This window comes from Achroia grisella, unplaced genomic scaffold, assembly GCF_030625045.1.
Source record: "Achroia grisella isolate CSIRO2021 unplaced genomic scaffold, CSIRO_AGI_Agris_v1 utg1304, whole genome shotgun sequence".
Taxonomy (NCBI): domain Eukaryota; kingdom Metazoa; phylum Arthropoda; class Insecta; order Lepidoptera; family Pyralidae; genus Achroia; species Achroia grisella.
Window position 1 is genome coordinate 772,025 of NW_026712617.1, and position 21,883 is coordinate 793,907.

General features: G+C 29.7%; 1 protein-coding gene across 1 annotated transcript; it reads left to right on the forward strand.

The window, feature by feature from the left end:
- The first annotated feature begins 179 nt into the window (after nt 1-179).
- LOC131855118 (proton-coupled amino acid transporter-like protein pathetic) lies at nt 180-21,883 on the forward strand. The gene is made up of 9 exons (XM_059206355.1): nt 180-299; nt 15,982-16,041; nt 16,482-16,573; nt 17,116-17,190; nt 18,435-18,585; nt 19,484-19,605; nt 19,715-19,799; nt 20,056-20,528; nt 20,767-21,883. The coding sequence occupies exons 2-9, from the start codon at nt 16,033-16,035 to the stop codon at nt 21,170-21,172; spliced, it is 1,413 nt and encodes a 470-aa protein (XP_059062338.1). The 5' UTR covers nt 180-299; nt 15,982-16,032; the 3' UTR covers nt 21,173-21,883.

Genomic DNA, 21,883 nt, shown 5'->3' on the forward strand with positions numbered 1-21,883 from the left:
CAAAAGCCACTCATGCATTATCTATTCTTCATGGTTGTCTGATATATCATATGCATTTTTAGTTAAGCTAACAACATAAAATGCTAATATTTTATGATGAGGCAATAAGGGCAGCGTATTGCTTTTAGCGTACAAGAAAGTCGCTGGCTCCGATAGCCGACTGCTCATTCTCATTATAACTTGCGTGCGGTGCGATCGTGTGCTGCCGCTAAATTTAAACACGTGGCTAGTCTTGAATCGGGCATTAAATCTAACCTAAAACTTCATCGGCAACATCATCAGCATCATAGTTTGTTAAGGTGAGTGAATTTAATTATGTTTTAGATGTTTAAGGTTTGGTAAAAATAAATGTATGACATATTTGTGTAATCGATCAAATCGTGTGAGCTTTGACGAACCACATGACAATATTACCACTAGTAGATACATCGCACTGTGTGTACCACATTCAATGGCTTTTTATATAATATATAATGAACGAGACATATTTTAATTTCGTATATTCTGCTTAACTGTATTTTTATACTACATAAACAATGCGGTTGTTTATATCGAGAGTAATGTTCGAGTTCATATAAAGTTAGAAAAGGCGGAAATATGATATCCAACATTTAAATAATAGAAATATAAAAGGAAATTAATGGCTGTGCTTGTGATATCCTTAAATAAATAAGTATATTTTATTCATGTCTTCATTACAAAAACATAACCAGCTTAACTTTAAATTCCCGAAAGAAGCCACACAGTTTAGTCTCTACCTGCGAACGAGTTCTACGTCTAAACAATGACTGAATTCTTCGAATTGCATTCAACAGACTTTTACAAATGTATTTCTGTGAAATTTTAAAGAACTTTACATTACTTTTACTTTAGGTATATTTTTTAACATAATGTTGAATGAAAGATGTGTTCTATAGAATCGTAATCAAGTAAATTGTTTTGGATTTTATATTACCTAAATGACACCGTGTTGAAGATACCGGATTTTTCTATGGTTTTAATATCGTGTAACATTAATGAAAAAATCTCCAAAATTGGTTTAAGCTATGGTTGATGTATATGTAAATGTACAAAATTTGTTAATAAATTAAGTGCAGTATTTTTACCCGGAATACCCAGTTACCTACACTACTAGAATGTTTAAGATAATTGAAATTAATACCTACTCACTTGTATATATAATAATTTATATTATGCAAAATAATCGATCACACAATGAAAGAAATATGTCTAAATATGAAGCGAAATTACTAGTAAAATAAATCAAATACCTATTGTATTCTTCCTAAAAAAATGTTAATAATACATGCAAAAATGATTTCTGATATTGTTCTAAATTAGTTAATACCAATTACTATTTGTAAAACAACATTCGTTATAACATAGATCACCAAAATAAAAACAACGTTAATATACAGCGTATAAATATACTGGCTTTGGTTTAAGTCTATTATCTTATTTTAACTATTTATTATATTATTACTACATATATTATACTAATTTGTGAGTGCAGCAGGCACTCAAAACCCGCGGAAGGACTTATGGAGCGGCTGAAGGCCTATTCCCGCCTGAAGCATACGATTTTAGTCTGAGGGTACAGCTAGGGTTTCGAACCTCGGTTCAGGCCGTCGTAATATCGATCCTCGTTTGAATTGGACAAGGGATCGATCGGAAGGGTGACCGGGGGCACTGGTGTGTAGCGCCCGACTGATTGAGTGAAATAGTGTGTTTGGAGTCGTCGTCTTCGCCAGCGAGGACGGTGTCGTGTGTGTGTGTAAAAGTGTGGTCGGGACGGAGGAAGGTTTATATGTATAATACATGTACACCCGTGGGAAACCGGGGCAGGTAGCTAGTAGTAATATATTAATAATAGCGGTACGATGGAAATAGCAAACAGATTTAGATGTATGAGTGAAAACTATAATATTATCTGATATTGTAATAACAAGATATCATTAAAACATTTGAAACTTCATAATCTTAAAGCAAAAATAAATTGTGTAACTCATATAATGAATAATAATCACTGTGTGTAATCGTTATCTATAAATTTTAATATGTTTTGTACTCTGATTTATAACAATTTTATGAATAAAAACAATATAATATCTTGGCAGTTGTCATATAAATTATATACTTAATATAGCAGTCAGCAATGAAGTATTACTTGACACTAGGTCGCTATTGTTTATGTACCCATCTGTACAAAGGTAGACAAAACATTATTGAAAACCAAGGTAAAGATAGACATTTTTTTAATACTTTAAATTGTTGTCATGTCAATGACTCGTAAACTATACCCGCCCATGGCGGCATGGTTTTAATAAATTAAATACCCTACATGGATAATGCATTTATTACAACTAGTAATGAGAGTAACCAGGGTGCTACCTGGGGATATTGAGTTTATTTGAATAAAGATTATTTCTATTTCATATAATTGCAATTTAAATGAAATAGAAATAATCTTTATTACCCCGAAAAAAATCTAATAAATTGTAGCTAATAACAAACTCGTTCAAGTCAGAAAAAAAATTAAATATAAACAGGCATTATAAAATCATTCGTTTAGTTTTGAAGCTAGACATCGACATTTACATACAAACTTATAAAATTCCTCTTTATGTGTCAGGGGTTAAAAAGTGATGACATATAAATATTTATGATATCCCATTATTTAACTACAACTGTCTAATTAGAGTTAATTTTTATTATCGAATACGTTATAATTGTCTGTGTTTGTTTGATATAGTCACAGTTAAAAGTAGCGAACTTGATAAAACAAAAATGGGTGGCTGAAAATAGTTATTGGCGATTTCGCGCCAATAACATATGTATTTATAAGTACGGATATCTCGCATTGGCAATGAAAATATTACAGAATAGCAATACTTTATATTATTTACTGAAAGTCAGTGGAGCCCGACACTTCGTTTTATAGATGTCAAGTATCGAAGATTATCAAATGTCAACAACGTAAAAACATATATTTGACGCTATTAATTCTTTTAGTAAATTAATTAATAATGAATGATTTTTGAAGTTTTGAAAATATTTACAAAGTTAATTATTTCAACACTATAGCTAATGGAATCGGAAAAAAACACTCCCTGCGATGTTCTCCATTTTCTGTTGACACATATTTTACATTTTTTAATTTCACTGTAATATTAACAGTCGTTTTTAAAAAAATAACACACAAATAAGCGTAAAAATTTCCCTTCGTCGCGTTTCTAGAATTTTATTGTAAAAATCATTAAGTTATGCAATCATTTTTAATCAAATCAATTCCTTATCTAATTTTCACTTTTGCGCTCTTTGCCACTACAATTTATTTACCATGAAGTTTAGGTGTATTTTCTCTAATTGTCCGTATGTTAACAACGGTGTAAGATTTTATTCATTTCCAGAGTAGACATTGCAAATATATATTAAAATTTATAGCCTGTGTTATACTATGGTATAAACTATATCACTGTAAAGTTTAATCTAAATCCGTTCAGTAGTATTTGCGTGAAAGAGTAACAAACCATCAATACTCACAAACTTTCGCGTTTATAATATTGATAAGTTAAGGTACCTTTTAAAAACTTACATAACGCTGCTCTAAATACGGTAATTGTTGTAATTTATAATCATTTCGATAATAATTAGTTAATGATGGTAGTTCTTAGTAATTTTGGGACACTATTAGCTAGAACACATTTTGTAATACACGACCTGCATGTCGTTGGTATTTATGAACTTGGAAAAACTGTGCAATAAAATAGGTTTTTTTATGTAAATAGACAAAAAAGTTGACGGCCGATCTAATAGTAGAGCCCTCACCTATTCAGTAACAGGTAAACGTTTTAATGCCTTTGTGTTTGGTGTCCCCAAGCTTCGAATTCTCTTCTAATCCCCAGGCCCGCAATATACATGAAAGTGTTTTTTTAAACTTAGTATTTTCGGCTCACCTGTAGTAATTATACATCTGAACTCAGTCAGCAGTTCTCATTATATTGTTAGTAAAACGAAAATAGAATACGGAATCTTTAGCATCGTAATGAAATGAGGATAGCTCTTCCCGGTTTTTTCTGATGCCAACAAGGATATATATTTCGTAGAGAATAATTTAGAAACAATGTCTCTACTTATATTATTCTTCTAAAATAAATTAATTTCCTTTTCAGTATATAGAATATAGAAAAAGAGACGTTGAAAAGTAGAGCTCTTATTTGTACGTACATTACATTATTACACTATAAATAATGATATAAAGGTCTTAACTATTGACTTCTAACCTACTTGGTAATAAATACAAATAACGTTTGTATTACGAGTAAATTTTTAGGACTGTTAACAAAATCAGTTTACTTTTGAATTAAATAAAATATTTGATTACTTCGTCCTTAAGAAGAATTTATGCGTATGGCGATCTCGGTGGTATAGTGGTTTAGCACATTGCTTTACTTCCGATGGTCACGGGTTCGATTTCTCGCAAGATGTAAACATTTGTATTTATGAGTATCATTGTTTATATATGTATATATTTACAAAAAATATATATAAGTATTTGCAGCAGTTGTCTGGTAGTCAGAATACAAGTTTTGTTGACTTGAGACTAGATGGCGCTGTGGGAATTGTCCTAGCTTATTATTATTATCATACAAACTTTGTACACTATACTCATATATATTTCCAAATTGGGTACTATTATTACTAAAACCACAGATAATATAATATTACATACTAACACTAACAACAAAGTATCTATGTAGATCTGAATTAATTAATTTAATATAACTTTTTTTTTAATTTGAACATATCCAACAAGGAATACGAAATACTGCTTTAATTAATCATTCACAATTTATTATTCAACTGGTCATTATTGTTAAATAATTGTGCGCACGTGTGTTGGCGTGTCGCTCGCTATGGTATTATTTTATAAACAAACTTTCTTTGTCTTTAATTATGTATTTCATTATAGATACTGATCAATAATCATTATCTTTCTAATAATCGATAAACTCTACCTTAAATTAATTTTAATGACTCAGTGTGTTTGCGAAAATAAATGAAAGAAGTATGTAGATGGGTCGTAAATTAAAAAGTACAATATCCAACATATCTACAATTGTATGTATAGTGCTACCTAATTATCTATATGTAAATTGTAAAAACCAGTGACCTTACACTGGTCAACCTTGAACAACTTATCTTCATATTGGCAAAGATCAACTAAAATATTTTTCACGAACCTCTATAGTGTACCTACTTAGTATATAATATTATATACAAATATATACTTATATATGAAACTAGATGACTTGGAGAATTTCGTGGCAGATACATTGTAATTGATAACGTGACAATTTTACATTGATGTAATTTTAACACATAAACAACCGCAAATAGAATCCTCAAGTGCGTAAAGCATTAAATTTTGAATATGAACTGCAAAGTGGAAGTGCAAAGACGACATATCATAATAAATAAAATTAAACTAACTTAAAAAAGAACACTTTAGGATAAAGTCTAAAGTAGCGTTATTATATTATACAAAATGAATTGAATATCTGAATAAATTATTGATATTTATATTTTTTTAATTATTACATTATTAGGTATATATTTTGTTAACCACCTCTACATTAATATAGTGAACACAAAATAACAATAAAATCGGTCATGGTCAAGTTTTGAGAGACTTAACAAACAGCAATAGATTTTCATACAACTATCTTTTGTACATATCATTGTGTACTATTTATCGATACGTATAGTTTAGTGGATTTGGGAGCTTGAAGCATTCATTCCAGCATGAACTGCAGTGGGCCCATGATGATGATGAATGTATGTATAAGATAATAATCCATAACATAGACTCGTAACACCGTTTCAACGACAGTGATCTTACTTGATCATACATCAAACATCATACATTACCTGTTTGCCATAACAATTTCAAACAAAATTATACGGCACAAGGTCGTATCCATAATAATATTGAATTTGTACATAAATAGATAATATACAGATGCAGTAAGACAACGATTTACTACTTTTACACTTGCATTGAAATTTTAAGTTACACTTAGAGATGTGAATAAATATTTATAAAAATTGCCGATGCCAATTGCCAATACTAAAAAAAATTCGATCTGTATTTTAGATTAAAATATTCCAACATAACGATGAATATAGGTCTATTTTTACATATGAGTAATTTTTTTTATGATGTTCTAATGTAACAAGAACAGCCGCATGCTTAGGTTTGTGGGCAAATGATCAATCGATATTTATTTAATTTATTATACCCTCAAAAATAATCAAATAAATCATAATCGAGTAATTATTTTTTAATTCTTACATAGATGATGTCACATCCAATACGTTCCCTCTTTTATTTACTAATGAAATTTTGTGAGTTATTAAATAACTTATTCATACGTATTTCGCGTTAACAACAAATGTTTTGTACGTAGTATAGTGAACAAACATTTCGTATAGGTTTAGTTAATAAACAAGCTGTTAACGTCATAACAAACGTTCTTTCGTTAAACTTGACTGTATTATTGTAGTAAAACAGCTGTTTCATCATTGTAATGTTGCGTAGGTTTACTAGAAAGTAAGTAAGTTTTATAGCTATATCGCATTTATATATGTTATGATTATATTGCATTAGATGAAATTTTAAACCACCATTTATACAAAATTGGCATTATTCTCTGAAAACCAAGATAAACCATTATACTAATCTCTTGTAGGTACCATTCCTGAGTATGCTACGTATGTGTTATTTGAAAATTAATAAGATGAAATCCGGACTAATTTTATGACTTCATTTCAACATCTGACTACACTGTATTGTAATGTTTGTAACACAGTTTAAAACGGCCCGCCATACGTCACCGTAGCTGCTCGCTTCTCTGTTTCTCACAAGGATTACCTACACTTTCTAATCTATTATTGTATGTACTGGTATATTCGAATAATAAATGTCAGAATCTCAAAGTCATTCACAATATATTTCTGTTCTTTGCAAATCTTATTCTTATTTTACTTATTCTGTATAAACTTTCTAACATGTAATCCTCTATTTTTTACGCTATTCAATTAACAAAATAGTTGACGCTATTCCCAATAACCGCCGCCTATATACATGAACGGCGCAACGGATACCACATCATGTAACGCCCGTGGTACTATATCTCAACGTCCCCATTACGTAGAATTATGATCGGACATCTTACAAATATTCATATTTATAATCTAATTGTTTAATTATTGAAAAGTATTAAAATTTATTATTATAATCGTACATAAAATATATATATATATATATATATAATATTCTATAATAAACAGTAACCTTACTACCTCGTTATAAATGTGTATTGATAAAAATGTAATATAATGTTTTATAGCTTTAGTACAAAGATATGTGTGAATAAATTATTTTATATCTACTTTATTCATAATAATGGTATAATTATTGATGTCATAATTATAATATTGTCTTTATTTGTAATATTTAATAAAAGATACTCATTGTTAATTGTCTATTAACACAAATAATGGCCTCTAGTAAGTAACTCGTTCACTGTATAGATAGCTGTTATAGAATAGTCTGCCTTTTGACACATATCCTCATTAGGCCACTACAGTTAACAAGTTAAGTAGGTACCTACGTAATTTCTTTAGCAGTGTCTTATTATATTTTATATTTTTAATGGATCCCATAACACTGAATTATATCTTTTTTTTATAATTGTTAAATGAAAAATAGTGTACATTGTTCTCTGTCGAAGGTAATATATTAACGTCATATGTTACACATTACGTCAGAGTGCATTTAAGTTTCGGATATTTTCTAAATCTTATTACCTATAAATCAATATATTTACACATACTGGTGTGTGTGCTAGGTACAGATAATATCTTAAATGTTTAAATCTGTGTATTTTAGACAGCTTTACAATTTTTCACACGATACTTTACAACACGATACTTCAACCACTTAGCAACTATTAAGCATACCAAACTCAGCGTTCCTTATTACGATTCTTCTTCTTAATTCTTACTTCAGGTGGGACAAATAAAAACAATGACAGTATCAACGTAATAGGACAACATTTTGGCATTCTTAAGATCATATTGCAGAGATCGTTAATATACATAAGGAATAAAGTAAGTGCTAATACACTTCCCGGGGACTCCACATGATACGTTCACATCTTTGTTCAATGTTCTATTCCTCCAGTTTTACCCTTTGTTTTCTATTATATAGGTACCTAATCTTTGAATATATGTAGAATGTTGTAAACCTAACACCTATCTTGTCCAATTTCATCACAAGGACGGGTATAGGTACAAAGGCCTTTTTCTGATCCATAACATAAGAACAAAAGATTGAGATTCGATTGGTAGCTAGTTGACAAATTTATCTAGATCGTTTTTTCTCACAGAAAACCTACAAACGTCTACAATAGGCTTCGTGTGTGGTGTAGTAATTCGAACTCTAACTGGCTTCAGCTTTCGCTGTATCAGTGCCTTGACTTATTAGTGTTATGCGATACGTACAACCTACATGGTTGAATGTTTATGTAGGCACTATTTAAATGTTTGCAACACCTTAGCAGTTATGCATACCGAACTAACTTATAATTATGTATTTTATTTCTGAAATTATTAAGACCGTATTTGAATAAATCATAAAAATATATGGTCTATACCAAACTTTTATTCTTAATTTTGTAAACCAGTTAACTCCTGATGTGTCCTTAATAATTATTACTTATTATTATTTAATTGTTATTATTAATACTTGGAATAGTTCTTTTAAAAAAAATTAAGACGTTTGGAGTATTAGACATTTCTTACATCACAATTGTTATATATCTATAAATAGACACTTATGGTATATATAACAAGCTTTATTGGTATTAATAGTCGGCACTAATAATGATTTCAAAGAGATAAACACAAGGTATATTTTGGAAATGACATAAATATCTGACGTTATCTAAAAAAAACTTATCATATCGATTGATAGCCGTGCCCAGTCCACGAGTTCAAGTTACGCCAATATTATTATCTACACCAACCCGTGATTTGAAATTATGGCGCCGGCACTTAGATATACGTACCGTATCGATGCCTAAAATACGTAGAAAACATAAGTACCATCACAAACGTACAAATGTGTGTTGCTAAAAAGCTTAGCACGAAAATTTCTTCTTAGTCCAATTTGTATTGTAATTTAAAAAAGAAAAGAATAATATTTAATAATTGGTTGGCCAGTTCATTGACCCAATTAGGCAAGTTAACGCATTACTGTCTTTCTATACCACTGAGCATATTTCATGAACATTGTTTACAATGAACAAACAAAATGGTTTTTAAATATTTTTTTTAATTTCAGAAATCAATAGTTTGACATATTGTTATTTTTTTATTGCGTCATTGTAATTAATAAAACTCGCTTTCCCTTGATTTCCAATGTCTTAAAAAAAAATGGAAAATTCTCTGAATCCTCGACATCAATCATAATTATAATCGCTATCTCCGCATCGAAAGGAATTACGTCTATTCCAATGTCAGAAGAAATAGATATATGTAATGATAAATTATATTTGATTACCTTTAAACTTTAATCATTGTTATCATTAACGACTCATTATCATATTAGCATAGGGTTTCTTCTCATTTTTTTTATTTTTCATTATATCATCCCCAAGCGCTTATTTTGAAGATTACTTTTATCGTTTCTAATGATATATAGCAAAGAAATTTTTATTATTATTACGGAGAAAATTCGTACACAACATACACATGAGGAAATCCTTTCGATTATAAATTTAATTATAGATTCGTGCGAAATTTGCAGATATATTACCAAAACATTCTAGACTCAAATAATACTAACAGTCGAAGAAAACTGAGCCTTTAAAGAACTATGTTATTAAGAATTTTACAGTAATAACTATTGTGGCATTTGCAATTTTTATCGCCTATACTTACTACACAACCTTGGTTGTTCTTGGTGTGTTCTCGACAACCAACCACCACAGAGGGTTCTAATTTGAATACGTACGTACTTATAAACTCAATTCTATAGACTAAATATACCTATTTACTATCCAAATATAAAATGAATTCTTAAGTATCGAACTGTTTGCCCTATATATATAATATTCATGAACTGGCAAGTAAATTGTTTGTACAATGGTTCAGTTAGCAACTTACAGGGGATATTTTTTCTAATTGTGGCTTAAATTCAAAATTTGAATATATAATACTTGCGCACTTACGTAAATTCTACCACTCATATATTATAACAACCTGAAGAACTGATCGAGTAACTGTGTTTGCACTTTTGATCGTATTGTTTTTTTTTGCAAGGGTTGCGTGATAAAATGCCTAATTGACTATAACGAAATCTCACAGCTATTTCAAACGTGATGTTAAATAAATAAATATTGCAACCATTTCGAACATCACGTTTTAATAATCGGTCGGTATTCATCAAGTCTTTACGATTATTGAAATAAATTCTTCTTTAATATTATTGGAAAGAATATTATATACACTGAGTATGATGGCCGTCCTCGCCATACTATATTAATAACCATGTGCCCTACTTCCGTTCCAAGATAGTTGATATAATAATCCATCATAATCCTGCCATCTTAAATATCATTATACTTTATTATACTCGTACAGTAGCACTTCGATAAAACACTTCAATGGTAATCAATAGACAAAAGATAAGGTGTCTTTTGTTATTATATTTAACGAAACACCGTTGATAAATACGAAATAACATTCGAATATGGGTAAAATGGAGCATATATTGTATGTCAAACCTCTAGTATGTAATACAACTATGATAACAGACACACTATACAAACAGACTGACAGATATATCAGAAATCTTAAAGCTGTTGTTTCCTGGCTATTACTCTAATAAAGATACATAATAGTTTCTTTAAAGTCTTTAATATACCGCTATAGAGTTCGGCCTATTAATTTTTTATTCTGTGTATATATAATATATATTTGAGAAACACGTTTATCACAATAATACAAGTAATATGTAAAATCTTTTGTATTAATAGTATCATAGGTTATAATCTATTACTAATATTTCATTTTTAGCAACAAAAATAATGTGTCAAGTTTCCATTAATACATGTAGATCATACGGCATAGTCCATAATTAGGAATAAGAGAATAAAATTATTACACACCTGATTATGAAAATGATTATTAATGCTATAGACATTATCTCTATACGAGGTATCAAATTGCTACTGGATTTCAATTGAAGTTTCAATTTATTATCTTACTGACAGAAACTCGCGACGTCATCTACGTTTTTCTCAGCAATTACAAATCCATTTGAGGCTGATATTTATGTATTTCATTTTTCATATCTTTGACATTGTTGTTCTCGTTTCACGATTGATTAATTCTAGTAGCAGAGAATATAATCTAAAAGAATGGTTTTATAAAACATAGATTTACATGGTATAAGAAAACGGGACTGATTTAAGACTCAAATTTTTCAAATCAATGTCGAAATCATTCATTGGACACTAATGAATGATTCCGACATTGATTTGGAAATTTGTCAAATGTAATTGTTTAGTCGTGAAAATGTAACAATAAAGACAGACACGTTTCTTATTAAATAACAGTTTTTTAACTTAGAAACATAACACTATATCTTATTAACTTCACGTCGATTGCTATAAACTATTAATAGCATAAGTCTGCTTTAGTTGATGAAAAGAATTGTTTTATTTAAATCCGTTACCATTACAATACAAGGCTATAAACATTAATATTCTATTTTATTCTATTGTCTTTGGTGCGGAGGTATTACGACTGTAGGTGAAGGGTACATAGAGAAATTTAAAGCTGTACATAAATCTAATCACATTTTTTATTGTGAGGAACAATAAAAAATACCGTTCGAACATTGTGCCAATGATACGAATACAAATTACTAAAACGTAAGTCATTTTATTAATAGTCTCAGAGGGCTGTTCATAACAAAACGAATTTATTATAAGATAACAGCAATTGTAATGTAAAAATACACTAAATACAATTCGTTTACAATAAAGTTTTAAAATGTCTACCGTCACCCGCATACTACGACGTGCGAAATAAGTAGTGGTTATTACCTATACAAACAAAATATTGAGTCGGACTCGTGTACCGAGAGTTCCGTATAAATAATATATATAGTTTTCAAACTTTTTAAACGGTCGTTTTTAATTGTATTATATTAGTACGTATTCTTATCTTCTGTATATAATAATTTTATAGTAATGTATCTCATGTACAAAATCTGTTATGATAGATACGTAACGTATGTTTGATAGACAGATACACAGTTAATCATGTTTCTCTATACAACAATCTTTTGAAATGTCAGAGCATCTATTTCTCTATTATTCTTTCTTACCTCTTTCATTTTATTTATATTAACGGTACATATGCGATATTAACAGATATATTTGACATGATCTCTTATAATAGTATCTACTTGATACTATTATAAGATTATTTTAAAATTTCATAAATACGCGAAATTGTATTCTGCGATAAAGGATAGTTAGGGTGGTAAGGTATTTTATTTATTTTTTATTAATATAATTGGCCTGGAGTCTGAAATAAAAATAATGCTGTGGTAGTTGGACAGAGAGTTTTACCTTTTTGGTTTGGTTCCCTAAAAATATAGGTATAATAAACTTCTTTATGGAATTTATTACCTATTTATTTCATCTAAGATCCATTTTATCTACATTATAATATAATCTACTGAATTGCGATTATAAAACCGTTGTGTGTCGAAAGTTGCCATTTTCGCATTGTAACTACCACCTTCAGAAAACAGTCATCGGACCGTGAAATCATTTTGTATCAAATATTTTGTTAGTTGCTTTAGACGTAGCAAAAAGTAGATAGGTACCTATTTCTAGATGCAAGTTTCCATTTAACGTTATACCCTAATTTTTATTACAATATACCTCTGTAATAAAAGAAAAATTTCAATGAATGAGATACAGCAGAGCGGACTGTATACAAGTATACCTACTTTCTTTGTTAGAAAAAGTACAAAATTATAATTGTTCTCCACTTTAATTACTATTACGTACTATGTTTAATGTTTTGGTGCATAATCATGCTATATAAATGATGAAGTTTTATGCATACTTGCACGCATATTGATTGAGTGGCCTACTATCACTGGAAGACGATCGTCAGCGTATATCTTGACTTGAATAACAAAACGGAACGGTTCAACAGAGGTGACTTGATACCATATTACAATTAGGTACACTGGTATTGTGTTACATACCTACCATTACTACATACATTGCTTCGATTTCAAACTTCCTTACTAAGCAATTTTACCAATGTATGTCATTTCCTTTTTTTTATTATTTTGTTCTATGAATATTTGTAATAGTTGAGGCTATTCTCATCGTGCTCGACATCTACAATATTTTTTGCGCATTTAGTTATACCGGTATTCATTGATGTCAATGACCGACGAAACAAGTTTTCAAATCGACTACTACGCCTCACTTTTTTGCAGTCGGCCTCATGGTATAATAATTTATCTTAATTTTTTTCTTTAAACAAAAGATATTACGAATGAATATTAAATACCGTATAACTGTACTGGTATCAGATAGTAAAGCTTCGTTGGTCAAATGATCTGGGTAGGTATCATCATCTTTCTGATTTGTATCATGCAGCTGTTCGTATATTAGAGTATTTAATTTATTCGTATACAGAGTACAACCAATAGATTATTAAAAACAGGGATATTTGCAATTCAGCAAGAAAGTTTTATATAGACATAATATTTTAAAATATTAGGATGGTATTCTTTCAGTACCTAATAGTTAACACTTTCATACGACTATAATAATAGTAATATAAATTTATTGAGTAAATATTATTGAAATTAACATACATTACAAATAATATAAATAAATAACCCTTTTATTTCCAAAATTAAGAATATTATATGCATATTTTTAATCATATAAATACGTATAATTATTAAATTTTTATTTATTCTAATCATTCTTATTCATACTCATTATATTATATTTATGTATAGTAAGTATTATTCGTTTTCTTATTTGGGTATCCATATAATTATTGGTTATTCATAGGCATTGGTAGCGTGTATGCATGTGTACAGAGTTGCATATACATAGGTACACATAGCCAGACCAACATAATAAAACAAATAAAACCAATATGCTACTATAAAATATTGAAAAAAATCTGCGTTTAGAATATTGCTGTAGAGGTAAAACAGTATTTGCTTTTCATGTTAATTTCATACTTACAATATCGTCCTCGACCTGAAATGAGACGTGTGGAATTCAGCAATGTCTTAGCGGGCTATAATTTTTTTATTAAATTAGCAAATTGAAGTCATTACAGGAATTTAGTACCTAATTATTTATTAACTTTATAAATTTTTGGTAAAGAGAACGAACCCATAAAATCAGCATAATGTTCTACTGTAATATGGTTTATCATTAGATTAGTATTTAAGTATACATAAGAACAGACAGCGACAACGACTTTGTTTAATACTATGCAGTGATGTACATATATACCTAATATGAGTGTAGATTTTAGATATTGAAGAGTGTCTGTTAATATGTTTGTTGTTTTTTTTACTATTAAACTGTGAATGGATCTTAATGATATTTGACGTAAAGATAAACTATATCACAAGGTCTTACAGATCACCTTTTATCTTACAAACAGACAAATACGCGGATAGCAGGGTGGTATGGTTGTATCCACTTCGTGTTCACTCTTTTTTTTGTAATTTTCCTGAACTATATTTTATCTTGGCATATCTGTAATATATTTAAGAAATATTACTATTATATTATTGAGATTCTGAAATTTACTCTTTATAAATGTATTTATAGACTATACATAATATTCAGTTATTGAATTAGAATTCAAAACATTTTTTCACTGTTAACGTAGAGTCAATCCATTATTATACATAACCAGCGGATGTTCTCGACTTCTAGAACGTAGATTGAATCTTTTATTAATAAAAAAAATCTTAAACAAATGTACTTAGACTTTTGTGCAAGTGAAAGTTCTATCAAAATCGGTCCAGCTACAGACAGATAATATATTTTCTAAACATTTTTTATGACTTTCCAGTATTTACTTTCGTGCGTATATGCGTTTAGTACGAACTGTCAATTTGAAATTAAAAATAGACATTTCGGTTCTAATTAATTGTATAGATCTATGGCACGAAGTATTTATCAAAAAATGCTAATTATATATATATAACTGTACAATAACTTCCTCTTCAACAATACAGTCGTGGTCATACATTATTTATTAGTTGGTATTTGTATATAAATAATTGTATTTACAGTGATATCACGAACAGTACACTACAGATGGCATACAATATCCACTATCCTTCAAACTGTCAATTGTTTTACTATTTATCTCTCTCAAGTGTATAATGACTTGTGATAAATATTAAGAATAAATGTTCCACTATATATATATGATATAAAACTTTAAAGTGTATGTTGACAATTGATAAATAGATACGTATTATAATCAATCAAATAGATATTTATAATAATAATCTCATGATGGCTTAATAGAAGATATTCAGCAAACATCTTAACTTGTATCACAAGATTACCGCCATCATCATCTACTATATCATCAAATACATATATTATGATAATATATATATGTATATATATACCTAGTACTGAAATTTTTCTAAACACAAATTAAAATATTATGTAAGTTACTAAAAAAGACTTTAAATAAAAGAAGGTGGCTAAGATATAATGTGTCCTACATAAAAGAATGCAATCTATAAATTCCCGTAAAGTAATAATTACGACTATCTATGTAATACTCAGTGTAATAAAATATTGCTTTGCTTCTTTACAGATTGCATATAAGCAGCAATTTCTTCACTACAAGGATATTAATAATACAAAAATGGTATACGTAAGTATTGATTTCTTTATGGTATTGATATTGTCTCAGAATCTACTATCTACAATATTAGATAAATGTTGTAAATGTTTCAACATTTCACATAGCTATTTAAGTTGTCCCTGCCAGTATACTACAATAAAGGGTCGTGGCTCGAGAAGCTTTCATAAAAGAAAAACAATTTTTTAAACAATATATCAGGCACATTTATCTTTTAGTTTATCAACGTTTAGACTCATCAATCACTTTAATTCTTCTCGGGATTTGCTTACTGTAAATTCTGTTATGTAGCTGTAAATTGCATAAACATCATTCAAAAAGATTCACATTTCACTTACGTAATAAATCATCACTATCTAAATGACACAAGACTTTCAAACTTTGAGGAATATTGTTAAAACCTCAAGTACACTGTAAATGCCGTATGGAAATTAATCTAAATCCATCTACAGGATTCAAACGGCGGCCTACCGGCCCCTCATGAAATGGAGAAATTCTTGGGGAAAGAAGAAGAAGAAAAGAGCAGAGAAAAAATTGTCAGCACGTAAGTTCTTCAAAATCTACTTTAACATAATTGTAATGCCATAGACATAAACCTAATGTCATACAGATAACCTAACATAAACCTAATATTAGCTAGCACATGCACAATGTAATTCATCTATAATTGTTTAACTGTTTTCAATTTAGAAGGCTAGGAATTCTAAAAATGTAGTGCCATGACAGATTTCTATTATTTTATTTTAACGAATTTGTTGTGGGTTCTTAAAACTGTTTCAATTGAGAGAAATTATCAATAAATATGAATAGAAATCTAGTCAAATCAGAGTAGTTACAGCTATTATAACTATTATAATTATGAGATAAAATTATTTTTTGCGTAGAACATATGAAATCAATATATTTTTTTAGAATTATTACTTAATTACACTACATTTAATATATCGTAATAGCCTTATTACTAGGATTGTATAGTATGAATTTTCAAATATATCTTACATATTCCCTGCTGTACCTAATTCAGTATTTTTTGTATTTACATAAGTAATTACAATACTTATACATGTTTATAATTTTTTTTCTTAGATATAACATGACAAAGGATGCAGAAATTGGAGAATTTGATCCCTTCAAGGAACGAAAATTGGAAAACCCTACTTCGTAAGTATAAATATTGTTCAGGGAGGGACATATGACTATATCGCCCGATTTTTATATTTAAATATTAGTACAGACTAACATAAGCTACACAGAGACAAGAATGCCAATAGTTAAGATTCAGATTAAAACATTTCGCTAACGATCATATTATATATCTATACGCACTATTTTGTATTATTTAAATTAATTAAAAACAATAAATTCATTTATCTCAAGAATGAATAAACGAAAACAAAGTCTATTAACAAATATTATTTTTATACATATCCATAATTCTAGACAATTGAAAGGAATTTATATTTATATAGGTTTCATTAATTTAATCTATGTAAATTAAACGTAAAAATGAATTACCCTCCCCCCTCCCACCACAGTTAGGATTCTAACTGTGGTGTGAGGAAATGATTATTTGTAATGAGGAATACTAACCACGGAATTGATGGCGATTCCTCATTAATTAGCAAGGTAGGGAGTCCGATCCTCAATTATCATGTTCAACTAGCCAGCGTATACCGTTAGCATAGGCGGGTCTATACGCTATACGCTAATCATCCATTACAAATATTTTGTGGATTGAAATTTCCATTTTGTTATTTAATTTAACTAGACAGAACAATTTTATACTAAAGTCACAACATAGCATCTGCGAATTCTAATTTTACCTTACGAAATATATTATAGATAGGCAACCGTGTTTTCAGATAATACGGCGAACATATCCAATTTAATTTCAAGGTATTATTTGTACCCAAAGCTAGAGCAAAATTACTATACGATATCCTGTTTGTAATTAACTTATTTATGACTCGCGAGATTAGGAGTAGATAGGTACATATCAAAATATTTGGAATATCTACCTTGAACAAAAATGTCTAGAGAATAACTCTGTTGAACGCTATAAAACTGCTTAGAACGATTTCTTTACATTAACCTTTTAGTCTATAAAAACTGTTCAACTTCTTCATTTCAATGTAATGATTTTTTACTCCTGTTAGTGAAAATGTACAATGAATATACATAGTATAGGTACCTGTTACAATTTTTTGCCTCAGTCATGAAGCCAGGAAGTTAAGTGTAAGAGAATTCGTAGAGTTGGCTTGTATGTAATTGTTGTTCTTTTACTAATAATATGTTCAAGATTATTCTTTTACATATAATATTATTTTACATTGAATAAAATGCATTTAAACCGCTAAATGCGACTAGTAGTGTGTATATTTATTGTTATTTTTTAACAATTCCAGAAACAATGATACCCTGACCCATCTTCTAAAGGCGTCTCTCGGTACTGGAATTCTGGCAATGCCCTTAGCATTCAAATGCGTGGGTCTTGTATCCGGAGTTTTCTTCACAATTCTTGTTGCTGTCGTCTGCACACACTGCTCCTATATACTTGTAAGTATATGCCAATTTATATTTTAATTGTTATTTTATGAAAGGTTATTCAAACAGTTGTTAATTGGCTATGACTGAAAGATCAATAAGGTACAAAACCATTAAATAATCAATAACTTGGATACTTATGTTAATTAGAACAGAAACAACATTGAGGCTTTTGCGTAGGTATAATAGATATTCAACTCTATACATGAATGATACTTTCTTATTATGGACGGTTGTTGTAGGAATTATTTAGATTTACCGATGGCAATTTTTAGTTCAATGCGTATTATATGTGTTAAAATAGCTTTACTTTACCGCTTTGCATTGGCAAAACGAAATCTATAACAACAAAAACCAAAATTTCACCAAAAAACATATCGTCGCGAAGTATTGTTACAATTTTCTGCGTGCTTTGCGATTTACTTTTTTATTTGCTACTAGCTGGGCGCCTATCCGCGATTTAGTACCAGTATCTAGTCGATTACAAACAAATTCTAAATTTTAAGTGAAGCTTACATTAGTGAAAACCATGCCTAAATCGTTAACCCATTTCTGAGATAAGCGCGCGTAAACGCTAAGACAATTTTTTTTTACAATCGTTGTTTTTGGTTCTGTAATGTTGATAAATTCTCCCAGTAATAGTTTGACTCATATATCTTCCATGCACATACAGCGAGAGTACAGAGAGAGTTGCTTATTTATTATACTACTAGCTGTGCCCGCGGTTTCACCCGCGTGAAATTTATAGATGTGTGTGAAGGCTCCATACCATACCATATAACCTAGACAGTAAGGCAGATGCCTTACTGCCTAGATTATTGGTATATATAATACAGTAGTTGGTAGATTTATTAATATTGAAATTGATTGAAATGAATAAAAGATTATAGTTAATAATCATCCTTTGCAGATCAAGTGTGCCCATGTATTATACAATAAGACGAAGAAAACTGCAATGACGTTCCCAGAAGTAGGTGAAGCCGCACTTGAAAATGGACCACAGAGTTTAAGAAGATTCGCTAATTCTTTTAGGTATAATATTATAATGAAATTTGTCTCTAAAATGAGTAACAAATACTCAATGTAAAGCTTGTTACACTATCAACAATTACACGATGCTGATTTTATTCCTAATTTTCAGAATATTTATACTTGTGAGTCTGTTCCTGACCTATTTCGGTACCTGCTCGGTTTACACCGTCATGATATCCAAGCATATATTAAAGGTATGAATCATATACAAAATAAACAATATTTTATTCATAAACGTAGAGGTTTTAAAAATATTAAGCATTAGTTAGTGATCTTAGATCTAAAATATTCTCAATTTTTAGTTTCTGACATTTCGTTATGTTGCACTCTGATTAATAAATGTATAAAAATGTCATATTTAATATTTTAGAAACAAGTTTAATATAATATGATTACCAATATAAAATAAAAGTGAGGATTTTATTATTTACCTAACCAATATAATTTCAGGTTGTGGCCTATTATATGGATACTCCAGAAAAAGATATTGAAATCAGAATATTCATAATAATACTTCTAATACCACTTATTCTGATGGCTTGGATCCGCAACTTAAAATATCTGGCACCGGTTTCAATGATCGCCAACATATTCATGGGAACTGGCCTCGGTATAACTTTCTATTACCTAGTGGGAACCGGTGAATTGGACGTGGATAATATAAAGAATATGCTTGTGAAACCACCAGCGCAATGGCCGGATTTCTTCTCGCTGAGTATATTCGCCATGGAAGCTATTGGCGTAATGATGCCATTAGAGAACGCTATGAAAACTCCCCAGGCTATGCTCGGCTTCTGTGGCGTTCTCAACAAAGGCATGTCCGGTGTAACCTTCGTGTATATTCTCCTTGGATTCCTCGGTTATCTCCGGTTTGGTGAAAATGTCCAAGATTCTATCACACTCAATCTGCAAGACAGTGACATGTAAGCTAATAATTTATTACTTATATTTATACATTTAATTTTTTTTAAAGGTTATACCTACTGTTTGGTGCTTACTCTTATACAACAATATTAATATATTCAGTATAAATTCAATTAAAATAAATAATTCAGTATAAATAAATCAAAAACCACCGATTAATAATGCCAATAGTAGTGCTTCAGTATATTATTTCCAAATTATCAACTGAATTCTTATCTTGTTTTCTTTTTATTGCAGTCCCGCGCAAATTGTCAACATCTCTATCGCTATTGCCGTTTATTGCACCTTTGGCCTTCAGTTCTTCGTCTGCATTGAAATAATGTGGAACAGCATCAAGGATAAGTTCACGAAACGGCCCGATCTCGCCGACTACATCATGAGAACGATAATGGTAACGGTATGCGTACTGCTAGCCGTCGCTGTACCCCAGATTGGTCCGTTTATGGGCGTCATTGGCGCTTTCTGCTTCTCTCTTCTTGGTCTTATAGCACCGGCATTCATAGAAGTTATAACCTACTGGGATATTGGATTCGGCCCTTGCAAGTTCTTAATCTGGAAGAACGTTCTAGTTTTCCTTTTCGGCATGTTTGCACTCGTATTCGGTACGAAAGATGCTGTTATAAATATAATAAATCAATATTAGCAGAAAATACAACCGGAATTAAATCAATGTTGGTGTACACCAACATGTGACATCTAAACAAGAATTAAGAGATCTTAGTTACTTATAATCCTGAAATTTTTAGTTAAAGTTTTGGAATGTTTCGGTATACTTTTGAATGGAGTGAAGTTTATTATAGACATAAAAATAGTAATAGTGCTATTTATTGCATTGTTACTAAACATTTATTCGGCATTATTGTCCCAAAGACATGCTGTAGGTTTTATACTTGTTTTTTTTCTTTTTAATTGCACTGTTTGTGTATGTGCTTGTATAAAATTTGAAGTAGAAATATTTCGATTACATTCCCAATTATGAACGTAATGTGAATTCGATGTACTAATGTTTAATCGGGTACCCGTGACTGGATTACATCATAAAATTTTTTCGTCCAAAACCCACGCTAAAATATTATAATTAGAACTAATGGGATGAAAAGGCATTGTGATGTCAAGAACAATTAGAATAAGTGTTTTTGTTTTAAATGACTTACAATTTATATATTTTATAAATTCTGTATCAGTACACGGTATGCTAATAACATAGTAAAAATATTATATATAGGTACATGATAATATTACCACAATACAAAAACAATATATCGCCTTAGAAATAAATTTGCCTTATTTTAAATACATGCCCATATCAGTATATGTGTGTGTATCCTTTTGACAGAAGATACATATATATTTA